Source organism: Etheostoma cragini, chromosome 19 (assembly GCF_013103735.1).
Source record: "Etheostoma cragini isolate CJK2018 chromosome 19, CSU_Ecrag_1.0, whole genome shotgun sequence".
NCBI lineage: Eukaryota > Metazoa > Chordata > Actinopteri > Perciformes > Percidae > Etheostoma > Etheostoma cragini.
The window spans coordinates 19,117,804-19,130,523 of NC_048425.1; the positions used below are offsets into that span (position 1 = coordinate 19,117,804).

The window sequence follows — 12,720 nt, forward strand, 5'->3', positions numbered from 1 at the left end:
GGGGGGGGGGGGTAAAGACAGAACAGTTGGAAAGAAGAAGGTTAAGAATCGTTGATCGTGATTGTAGGTATGTCCCCTTGAGCAGCTGGATGTGGCACTGGAAGTGCAGTGCGGCCAGCTCTGAAAGGGAGGAGCAGGAGCCGAATGGCCGAAACAGCAGAAGGAAGGGTAGATGAAGGGATGAAGGGATGTGGGGATGCGTGTGCACAGGGTCTTGTGAAGCCTGCGAACACAGGGATGAAAAGGCAGAGAACCCCTGAGACATGACAGACAGAGGGAGAAGGCACATGGGGAAAAACGACTTAACCACCGCAGCTGACGTGTCTGCTGCTGAGAGTGGCAATGGAGGCTGACGAAGCAGGCTGAGGGACTGGAGCGCCTAGGCCAGAGAGAAGTGGCCAACACACAAGCAAAAAACCTTTGGGTGTAGGGGAATAGAAGGGGAGGGGGTAGGGGGGTACGGATAGACCAGTTGGAAAGTAGAAGGCTAAGGATCGTTGAGCATGATAGTAGGTAGGACCCTTTGAGATGCTGGATGTACCACAGAAATCGCAGTGCGGCCAGCTTTAAAAGTGAGAAGGAAGGAAGGGTAGAGGAAGGGATGAAGGGATGTATGTGCATGGGTTGTATGAAGCCTGTGAACACAGGGAGAAAAAAGGCAGAGATCGCCTGAGACATGACAGACAGAGGGAGCAGGCACCTGGGGAAACACAACCTGACCCCCACCAGTGGGAGCTGGTTAAGCGTGCTGTGGCTGAAGAGGCCTCATGATGTCAGGCAAGACGCCCCTGGCCACGGCCGACGCTGGTAGGGACCCAGAAGTGCTGGAGGCCCGGAGATTGTTGCCCGGAGATTGTTGCAGCTGGGAGTAGCGATGTAGGCTGACAAAGCAGGATGATTGACCAAATTCGCAGAAGCCAAAGAAAAGTTGTCAACATGTGAGCATTTGAAATGAATAGAGGCAATAACAATCACAGTAGAATATAATAGATGCAAGGTTATTAGCTGTCAAAAGTGAACAATAACAAATGACAGGCAGGGGGACCCAGAAGTGCGTGAGGCCCGGAGGTTGTTGCTGGAGGGGGTAGCTATGGAGGCTGACAAAGCGGGCGGAGTGACCGGAGTCGCAGAGGCCAGAGAGAAGCAGTCATGTGAGCATTTTAATTATTAGAGGCAATACCAGTCACATTAGAAGATAATAGATACAAAGTTATGCGCTGGCAAAGTGCGCCAAAATGAAAGTCATTCAATGATAGCCTACACTAACGGCGGACGAAGGCCCAATAGCAGAAAAAACGGCGTTGTAGGAGGCCCGCGGAGAGGAGAGACACATGGTGAAAATACGACCTGACCCCCGCCAGGGGGAGCCGGAGATGCGTTCTGTGGCCGATGAGGACCGTGACGTCATGCGTGACAACGTCGGCCGACGCTGGCTGGAGACCGACGCTGGCTGGAGACCTGGAAGTGCCGGAGACCCGGTGGCTGCTGCCTCCGGGGTAGCAGCGGAGGCTAGGAAGCGCCGCTACGATGCAGTACTGCTGTCATTGAGGTACAGGTGCAGGCGGGCCACGGTGAAGTCTCCGACATTGCGTGACGTCTGTGGAGATAGAGACGGCCGCGCCGCGGAAGACGGCGCGCATTGCCGAGGAGAGCAGCGGGCGCCCCTAAGGGAGGAAAGCTGATGACAAGTAGAGGGTATACGCAGATCCCCGCGGCTCCGATTTCCCGACCTTACGGAATGAGGGGCCGAGGCATGGTGACCGCAAACCGCAATCGGCGCCGTTGAGACATATGACGGGATCCGACTGCTGCGGCGTGACTGAAACATGCCCTGTTTCCAATAGATCGTCGTACAGATCGACTTGGACATCAGGTGAGCGTACCTGTAGCTCCGGATCTATCACTGAGAGCGTGAAACGCCGACCGTCTTGCGTCAAGCAATCAGAGACACAAGTCTGGCTGCGAGGCACAGTATATGTAGGTTTGTCTGGTGATTAGAGGTGTGGTTTAGGCGTGGCCCTGCTCCCGAACCTTAGTTAACAAATTAACTCCATTTCAATTCGAGTGCAATAACCCAACAACACTGTCTCTAATCAGAACCTGTTTACTGGTTCCACTTATTATTTATTAATCATTCTCATTCTTTATTTCAGAGCTGTTCATACTGTTCATATGCAACATAATAGTTACAAAATAACATACTACTTTTATTCCAGCACCCTTTACACTATGCTCCATGGTTAAAATATAACTCTCATAATTATAATTTACTCCTGCATACTTTGCACTCTTCATTGCACTATTGTCTCAACCGGTCTATATTGTTTCTGTTTATTTCGAGTCTATATTACTGTGTTTATATATTAATATGTATATTTTAGTGTGTGTAAATATTGGTTGTTTTGTATGGGTAAGCAAATTGTGAGCAATACAATCCATAGCAAAATTCCTTGTATGTGACCTCATACCTGGAAAATAAAGCTGATTCTGATTACAAGCTAGAAGAACTGTTGTCATCTTTATTTTTCTTGAAATGAAGACACACTTTGGGCCATTTCTTCCTCTCCAACATGACTCCTCTTGTCGCAGGTTTACATTAGCATAGATGAATAAGTTTGAGTTGTCAAAAAAAATGCTGGCATTGATAGAAAGGAATTAAGCTCGAAGGTATATGATTCCGATGGACTGGTTCTGAATTTTGATTCCCATCCATACATGTTGGATATATTGGATTTGCATCAATGAGTTTGTTTGCATGCAAACTGTTATTCCTTTTTGATCAGACGTTTTGAGATTTCTAGTTTTTTTTAAATTTTGTTTGGAAACATAACATTTCAGAAAGCAAGATACGCCTTTATCTTGGTTTTAAGAAATGTAAATATACTATATGGAGTACTCCAATAGACAATGGGATACAGTGGCATTTAAACAACTTGTTCGGCTTACTGAGCATCCTGTGCTCTGTCTACAGCCATGTCTTTAACCAAGCCTGTCCTAAAAAAAAAACATGTTGGTTAACAATGTTATAAAGGGGCCTTTGCTAAAATGATTTAATCTCCATTACTAGTGAAAAGGGCTCAGACTTATTAACCTGATAATTGGCTGTTGGACAGTCTCGCGAGGTCAGGGACTCAAGTCAGTGTGTTCCATGCCATCATCCCTCCGGAGTGGGCTTGAGGGGCCCAGAGGGGCCGGCGGCCTTCATTTTGGGGGACCTGACATTCTCTGTTGGAAGGCGGGCACTGCCCACATTCAGACTCCAATTACCAATCTGATTGGTGGAGTGCTAAACCGGAAAAGAGAAAAAAAATCTTTCAAACTGACCTTTTGTTGACCTTAAATAAAGACAGATTCAGCAACTGCACGTCCTATTTCTTGCTTATGTTTCCAGAAACACGTTTCGGTTAACTAATTTAGAAAAGCCATGATAGTCTGGCTTTGAATAGCCAGAGAAACCAGACCCAGGGATATGTTTGTCCAATCATCTGCTTTGGTTTTTATATAAACCAAAAACAAACTTTGTAATCTGATTATTTTACATAAAAACAGTTTCAGTATCATTTTACACTATTTTATGTAAATGCTAACTAAATAAATATATCATGATTTAAAGCTATAGTGAACGAGGATTTTAAAAAAACATGATGGACTCTTCAGAGGTAATTATTTTTACTTCAGCTTCTGCATAGGAAAGTCACCGGAAGCCACAATCTTCTGAACATAGCCATACTGAGAAAGACAGAGAGAGTGTTGTGGAGCTGATAGCTCCATAGCTGATAGCTCCTTTGACAATGGATTGAATGTACAGATGTTCATTAATATTAAAGTGCCCGTATTATGAAAAAATCCCTTTTTCTGAGATTTGGGGGATTATTTTGTGTCTCTGGTGCTTCCATTGCGCATACACACTTGGGAAAATAACTATCCATGCTGTTTAGAGTGATATTCGGTTTCTGAATGTCCTCTGTCTTCAATCTCCAGGTGAGGGGTTCAACATCTGCACGGCTTTCTACGTCACTAGCTAATGGCTAAACAGTGCTCTAACAGCCACTAGTTGGCCCTAATCTCCAAAACAACTACTTCCTGTCCCTGTTCTACTTCCTGTCCCTGTTGTAACCCTGTTCTAGAAGAAGTCTCCCAGCTAATCCTGCCTTGGACTGACCAAAGCTGGAGAAAGAGTTATCTAGCTGATGGGATCGTACCGACCTAATGAGCATGTGCAGCTCCCTACACAGATAGGATAGAAGGGAGAAAACCGAGACCTAAACACAAAGGGTGAAAACAGGATCTGCAGCAATGTGCAGTACAACAAAAATATAGTTTTTTTTTTTTAAATGAAACTACGGAAAACTATTCGGTTACAACCTGAAAATACAATTATGAACCTAAAAATGAGCAGAAAATAGGTGCTTTAAAAAACTTACGCAGTAAAGCTTTAACAGACTATATAATACACCACTATTCAGAAATAACTCCAGAACAGTGCTTCTGTGATTGACATCGGAACGAATGACTCTTACCTAAAACATCAACAGTGATGGCGTTGGTTCACTTCCTTAGAACCAAAGAGGGGAGGATGAGCTTCTACTAGACTTTATAGACCAGCGTGCATTGCAGCAGCTCCTACATTGTTTGGAGTAAGCTGTGCAGTAAAGTTTTTGTCAACTCCAAACCGCTGAGTGCACACCACACGTTTACAAAAATCTCTAGGAGTGGTGCATTCTGAAAAATGTTGGAAGTCACTAATGAAGCAGAAGTACATGAAGCAGGCTGAGGAAAAGTTCTTCGGCCCATCAAAAATTGGTAAACCAAATTATAGCACATTATCACCACATGACTCCTGGAAAACTCTCAACCAGACTCACTTAGAGCAATAATGAGCCTGCAACCGTGTCTGAAGTGATAAATGAGTGAGCGGTGTTTTGGCTAAGCACAGAGATGAATGAAGCACTACAGCTGCCACGGCTAGCTAAATGTTACACAATGAAGCACACAGATACACACATGCAAACTGAGCAGAATGCCGGAATATGTTAGGAATGTGCTCTCGGAGATGACCGACCTTCACACGGACACGCGCGCCACATTGTGTGCTCAGATACACTTCATTTACTGCATTTTATTATTTACTTTAATTGCTTTTATTGCACAGGTATTATTTTTACTCGTGTAATAATGTTGTATTTTTGTATTTTGATCAACTTTAGTTGTTTTAAAGTGCTTAACCGATAAAATTTGATTGGATTTTGTGCCAAAACACACACATTTCAGTTGGCATTCACACACTTCTGATCACATGCTGACACATTTGTTCTTGAGTGAAGATTTGCTCGTGAAGAATTGCTCACGGTTCTGTGTCTCATGCATCTGTCTTCTGACTTACAAGCCTTTTCCACTCATGCACACACATGCACACACCTACACACATACACCCAGTCTTGCTCAACAGGTCAGGATGTTAGACATGTCGGGACCTGCATGTTGAGGATAGGCCTGTACTATGTTGCCGCGTTTGAGTTGAGTGTGTGTGTTTTACATTACTAGTCAGTGAGAAACACACACACACACACACACACAGGCGGCAGACAAAGTTGTAGTTTCATTACCGCGGTCTCCAAGGAGTCACCATGGCAATTGCAGAATGAAACCACAGCCTGTGGGAGAGGGTGTGTGTGTGTGTGTGTGTGTGTGTGTGTCCTACAGACCCAGAAGTGGATTCCTCCAGGAAGTAAGGTATTCTCCACAGGCCAATCAGAGGACAAAGTATAAAACAGAGTTTAATCCTATGGTTCCAACACTTTTGACCTTTTTATTACTCGTGTCCAATCCCAGGGGAGCGGACAGACAGTAAAGCAATGAATGAAGAAGAAGTGAGGAAGCTGGAGTTTCAATACCAAGAGAGTGGAGAGAATGAATCTCTCAATATGGAGAGAACATAGATAAAACAAGGGCAAAAAAGTCAGAGAATAACAGAAAAAGAGACAAACATTTTTTTCTATAATTATGCTTCTAAAGACGGAGTAAAAATGCACTCAATGAAGAGAAAATGATGTGAGATATAAGTGACATATGTAGGAAGAAAGCCTGGGGAATGAGTGCAGGGCTAAACAAATATTTACAGCTCATCCTCCTCTGTGTTTATGACCACACTTTTCTCATCTTTTGAGACATTTTTTTCTTCATATCACTTCCAGAGCATGGTATCCTTCAGGCTAAGGACCGTTAGGTCCTTGCATGCTGTTTGGTAGTGCACCTATTTTCCTATCTTCTCTTTGTTTGTTCCGCTTGTTTGCATATGTGTGCATGCATCCATCAGTATTTGTGTCGCAGCATCTGTTATGCAAATCTATTCCAAAGATGTATCTAAGATACTGCTTGTCTGTGGAGTTGTCCGAACATTCTGTCTCTGTGTGTCCTACTGGCCCAATCCAAAACTGAGCCCTGAGGCCTAAAGACTAAAGACTGCAGGACTTAATCGATCTCAGGTGCTGAATGAGTGAAGGTGTGAGGCCACATGGTCTCAGATAGGTAGAAGTTGGATTGGGACAGCACTTCACCAGATCACATGTTACCACGGTGACATTAAATAACAAACAAGTTGCTTGCACTTTCCGGCTTGGTTATTTTCATTTTAAGTTTGTTGCTTTCCACTCGGCCAAGGTACAGGAGACAGCTGGCTGGTTTTAATTTTTTTCAAATTCTTGTTTTACAAGCAAACAGCTCCACTCCGTGGTCGGTGACATGCTGTTGTTTGATTAGCTTTGTAATGTTCGGATTTTCCTATGGTCGCCGCAGAAAACATCACAACGCTTTGAACTGTGGGTAATTCCCTTTGGGGAAGTCTGCATTGATGCAGACTCAAGGAACAGGCTCGGTGAGTGTGTACTAACGCCTTTGAAATTCAATATTGGGATGACCCTAAAACCTTACGAATTTCGCGAGAACAAGCACCAAAGTCTGTGATTTTGGGATTGGGCCACTGTCTCACGCAAACACACGCGCACGCAAACACACATACGCACATTCACACACACGCGCAGATGTTATATGTAACTGGTTGTGTTTTATGTCTTCAGAAGCAGAGGAATCTGATAAAAGTGAATTTAATGGAAGGAGGACAGCTAGATGGAGCATAAACATACTTAAAACAAAGTATCACTAGCAGTATTTCTGCTTGCTGCTTCCTACATAAACTTTAAAGACTGATTTACCATAACTAATTGGTGTAACACTGGACTGTCAGGCCACCATGCTTCATTTACTCCTCGACGCAGCGGCCGCGGGAATGTCTTTGGTTTTGCAGGTATTTGGGGATCCCTTAACTTTCCAAATACTGCTGACCAAAGTGATTTCAGTTCTTTCAGATAAGACTTGAAAGTCTGCACCAAATGTCATGATTATCCTGTCAAAAGGTGTTGAGAGATGTCACTTAAAACCAACAATCCTGTTTTGACTATCAAAGTCTGTAGGAACCAGTAATGTATCTGCATAAAAGTTTGTGGCAATCCGTCCTACAGTTAGTGAGATAGTTCAGTTTGGACCAAATTGATGGACATACCAACCGATCAACATTGCCATCCACGGCACAACACCCCATAGCGTGGCAAAGATATCATGATGAGGGATCATTTCCCATGGAATAATATACCAAAAATAATGTATTCATTTAGTTAGCAATTACTGATGCTAATGTTGAATTTCTTTACACACTTTTCTACTCATCACACCATATCCATTTCCCTTCTGTATTACATGTCTTCATTTATCTGTCTGGTCTTTTAGGAAGTGGAGATTCTGGACATCAACACCATCAGGGACACCAGAACAGGAAAATACGCCAAACTACCAAAGGTTGGTTCATTTTGTATGTGTGTGTGTTTGAGAGAGAGAAAGAGCTGTCACCTCCTGCTGTTGATAACTTTGTCCCCTGACAAGAAATGTAATTCTCAAGTGTATCTGTCACTAAAAGATGTGTGTGTTTCTTCTCTCAGCTAATGGTGCTAAGGTGACGGAGCGCTAATGAGCCTGCTGACAGATGGGTCTTCAGACAGGAAGTGATATAACCAGTGACTGTTGGCTAGGAAGTCATTGTGTAATGAGCCTAGATCTGGCAGTCAGAGATGCTAAAATAAAACTGTCTAATAGTGGTTAAAACATACGGATGTGTTGACATAGTGCAAGACTCATGCTTGACTGAGGCACTGATCAATAACATTATCACTTCACTGAACTCTATAATCAAAGTACGGAACATTACAATTTGGTTCTACTTTTACTTGGCATGCAACAGTAGTTTCTGCAATAACTGAAACTAAGCCTTAGCTGTTATGTCTGGAAAAAACATATATATGGAATATAACCCCACCTATCTAGCTGATAGCTATGGTAGGCAGTGGTTTTGCTCTCAAAAACGCTCTAAAAAAACAGACCAAAGAGCACACAGACACCATTAGACTCGCTGTTAGCTGCGTTTAACAGCTAACGAGTCAGATACCTTCCTCAGGAGTTGGTTAAGACCTAGTCTATATCAACTACATTCCACTTCCAGGATTGGTCAGTTGCCAACGGAAATTCTGCCAAATTTTACTCATTTAGTCCGGATGGCCATTACCATTCTCTTTCTTTGTGTTTAAATTCTAAACTCAGATGGACAAAATCCAGGGTAAATCCAGACAGCTAGCTAGACTATCTGTCCAATCCAAGGACTATGGTTACCTGGTCCTCAAATCTCTGCAGGTTAAATCCAGACAGCTAGCTAGACTATCTGTCCAATCTGAGGACTATGGTTACCTGGTCCTCAGATCTCTGCAGAGTAAATCCAGGCAGCTAGCTAGACTATCTGTCCAATCTGAGGACTTTGGTAAACCTTTTCTCAGATATCTGCAGGCTAAATCCAGACAGCTAGCTAGATTATCTGTCCAATCTTAGTTTTCTGTTGCACAATTAAAACTACGTTTGAACGTAAACATGTTCCACCAAAACATGTTTTTGACTTGGTTGGCGTTTAGCGCAGCGCCAGACAACTGTGATTGGTTTAAATAAAGGTTAATAAACCAGAGCACATTAGTCTCCCATCCCGGTATGCTGTCTGGACCCGCCAGAAGGTCTTGCATGCGAGACTAGTAAAGACCAGACCAGAGCTAACAGGAGAGTGAATATTAGACTTACACTCTTAATGTTGCCTGAAAGACGTTTTTGAATAAACACTAATGTAGCTCTGTATACGCTAGATATGTCAATAAATATCTCTTTTTAACTTTGCCCTATCAACTTTATTAGATACGAATATATTGATGTTGTTTCAACAGTTTAAAAGAATAAAAGGCTCTGATCCACAGAAGACACTGTTTTACAAGGACTATTTCTTTGGTAGATAGTGGTTCCAAAGAAAACGGTTAATAAGGAGATCTCTGTAATATCTTTAGTCACGTGGACACTTTTTTTAAAAGTTTGAGCGTTCTGGTCCTTTAAACTCATATCCTGCTTAATGACGTAGATTTTGTGCTCTTCTTTGGAAGTGTTTGTCTTCATGAACAGGCATCCAAGTTAACAACTTTAATTGAAATGACTGAGAGACACGGTAGAGAGGGAGTGATGGAGAGAATGCATAATTGATGGAGAGACATTGAGTGTTGGAGAGAGTTGGTGGTAAAGAAGGAGTGCTCCAAAAAGAAGGAATGAGTTGTTTGGTTATGTAGATTGGAGTGCTACACGTCATGCATCACATTTACTGTTCTCGGGAGGCCGAGAGCTGGATAAGGAGCGGAAAGGATGGAGAATTCGTATGAACAAGTCAAACCAGTGTTGTGGTCGATATTCTGTGTCTGAGTCTGTGTCCTGTTCACATTCAATGTCCTGAAGAGTATATAAGAACTACAGTATGCATATGTGTGTGTTTGTGTGTGTTTGTGTGTGTTTGTGTGTGTGTGTGTGTGTGTGTGTGTGTGGGTCTGTGAATTCAGGACCAGAAGCTGCGGGAAGTGCTGGGCTTCGGTAAGGGTGATAATGCTGAAGGGAAGCTGGTAACTGTCGTCTATGGCCACGACCTGGTCAACATCTCCTATCTTAACTTCCAGGCTATGCAGGAAGATACAGCCAAGGTAATTATGGAAACTGCCATCACCATCCCATAACCTACTTACATTACTTGGACCTACAGTTGGGCTCGAAAGTTTGGGTACCCCAGGTAAAAAATAAAGAAGCCAAGAAAAGATGGAAAAAAATCTCCAAAAGGCATTAAATGACAGATTAGACATACGTATAATATGTCACAAAAGGTTAGATTTTATGTCCATCAGTTACACTTTTAAAATAACAGAATACAAAAAAATAGCGTCTGCAAAAGTTTGGGCAACCTGCAGAGTTAATACCTTGTACACCTCCCCTTTGGCAAGATCACATCTTGGAAACGCTTCTTGTAGCCACCCAAGAGTCTTTAATTCTTGTTTGAGTTATCTTCGCCCATTCTTCCTTCCAAAAGTCTTCCAGTTCTTTGAGATTTTTGGGCTGTCTGTCACGCACTACTCTTTTAAGGTCTATGCATGCTAGAAACTCTGCAGAGGGCCCAAACTTTTGCGGACGCCATTTTTTTGCTTACTGTAATTTTGAAAGTGTAAATGACGGAAATAAAATCTAACTTTTTATGACACATTATATAAATGTCTAATTTGTCATTTGATGCCTTTTTCCAGATTTTTCGTCTTTTCTTGTGCCCAAACGTTCAAGCCCCACTGTACCTTTAAAGGTCCCTTATCGCAAAAAGTGAGATTTACATTTTGTTTGTTCTTAAATTTACAAAGCAGGTCAAGATGCTTCACAAATAGTGTGAAGGTATCAAAATGTAGAATCCACAGACAAATGCAGACAGCTCGGATTCAGAAAATGTGCCTTTAAACAAGACTTCGTTACCGTTGCAGTGCAGTATGGCTACAATGGCGATTCAAAGGCGTTGATAGTGCCGATGCAGAAGCTGACGTTGACCAATTGGAGTAAACCCGGCTTGGGAGGTGGGCTTAAAGAGAAGCATTTTAGACAGGGTGAATAAAAAAATACTTAGACAAACATTATGTGAAAATAAAGTAATTTTTCAACATTAAAACATGTAAACATGTTCTAGTAAAAACCTAAACTAAAAGTATGAACCTAAAAATGATCACAATATGTGACCTTTAATATTTTGTCCTTCCTGTCATCTTTCCATCCATGCTTCCTTCCTATCCCCCTCTACTTGTCTCTTTATTTCTCCAGGCCATATGCTGATTACTCACTTTACGATGTTGACATAGAGGCATGCGTGGGATTAGGAGTTGTTAAAAGTTTTTTTTTCCCCTGTGTGTGTGTGTGTGTGTGTGTGTGTTGTATATAGAAACTGTTCCACTTAGTTTTGGATTCAGGCAAACAGTCAAGCATCCCTGTTTTATCATCTTGTGTTTCCAGATTTGGACAGATGAGCTGTTCACTTTGGCTACAAACATACTTTCCCAAAATGCATCGCGGCACACCTTCCTCAACAAAGCGTAAGACGTTTTGTGTGTCTTATCTTGACATTAGTGAACTGTAGATTTGAGATCATTGTTTTTAAATTCTCTGTCTGTCTGTCTGTTTCAGGTACACTAAGTTAAAGCTGCAGGTGAATCAGGATGGGAAGATTCCTGTAAAGAAGTGAGAAGCACTTTTTCTTTCCATTCTTCTTCTCTGTCTCTCTTCTACTTTCTCTCTTGTCTCCTCTTGACCACTGGCTTAATGTCTTGACTCATAATAAACCTATTTTGAACAGTGACTGTTATCTCTCCAAATGCTTTGTCTTTCTTTCAGTATTCTCAAGATGTTTTCAGATAAAAAGAGAGTAGAGACGGCTCTGGAGCAGTGTGGCCTCGTCAATAACAGGGTAATCATCAAATGGGATCACCGACCATGCGGCTACTCATGATATGTGCATGTATTGTTTTGGTCCATACATGAGATTCAGAAAGTTGCAACTCACCCTGGGGTGTTGCATAGCATTCTTTGCATGCCTTTGCAATACAAGGACGGGAACAAAAAGGCTGCAGGCAGACATTTTGACTAACTGTCAACCAGAGATTGTTTTTTTAATATACGGATTAAACAAAAAAATGTAACATGGTAATTAGACAGCCTTAAAGATGCTGTGGATTTTGTTGCAGAGAAAGGCTGAGCTAAGTACCTTCATATGAACCATACAGCCATGAGAGTGTTGTCAATCTTCACAACTAACTTTCAGCAAGAAAGCAAATAAGCCTATTTTCAAAAAAGTCAAACCAATCCTTTTAAATCCTTGTGTTACTATTGAGCTTGCATAAAAACTAGATACCAAGTACTTTACTTAGTAGTTGCACAATATTTCCTCATACATTTGGCTTCCTAGAGAGAGAGAGAGAGAGAGAGACAGAGAGAGAGAGAGCTGTTAAAATACTAAAGTCCCGGCTTAATTCATTCTTTCAAACCTGATTGTCTAATAATGTATCGTAGGCACTACTGGCTTGCGGTTTGGTAGTGTGTCATTAGTCAGTGCAATCTTTCCTTAAGATCAGTCTTGGAGTCACAAGACATTTCTTTTTAAAATGAGGGACCAGATTGTGCAAACTGCACTGTCAGCATTTCTCTTTGTACTGTTGTACTCTGGTGCCTCTTGCTGGTTGAACAGGAGACCACACAAATTGGGAAAAGACTGAGGGGGACCTGAGCCCCGACTGACACTGT

At 42.3% G+C, this 12,720-nt stretch overlaps 1 protein-coding gene across 1 annotated transcript in view; it reads left to right on the plus strand.

Moving 5' to 3' along the window:
• Window positions 1–12,720, plus strand: part of plcb3 (phospholipase C, beta 3 (phosphatidylinositol-specific)) — a 63,359-nt gene that overhangs the window by 26,722 nt on the left and 23,917 nt on the right. The window contains exons 3-7 of the mRNA XM_034856523.1: window positions 7,783–7,851; window positions 9,963–10,100; window positions 11,437–11,516; window positions 11,608–11,661; window positions 11,815–11,887. Coding sequence (XP_034712414.1) covers window positions 7,783–7,851; window positions 9,963–10,100; window positions 11,437–11,516; window positions 11,608–11,661; window positions 11,815–11,887 — 414 coding nt within the window. The remainder of the gene's footprint in view (window positions 1–7,782; window positions 7,852–9,962; window positions 10,101–11,436; window positions 11,517–11,607; window positions 11,662–11,814; window positions 11,888–12,720) is intronic.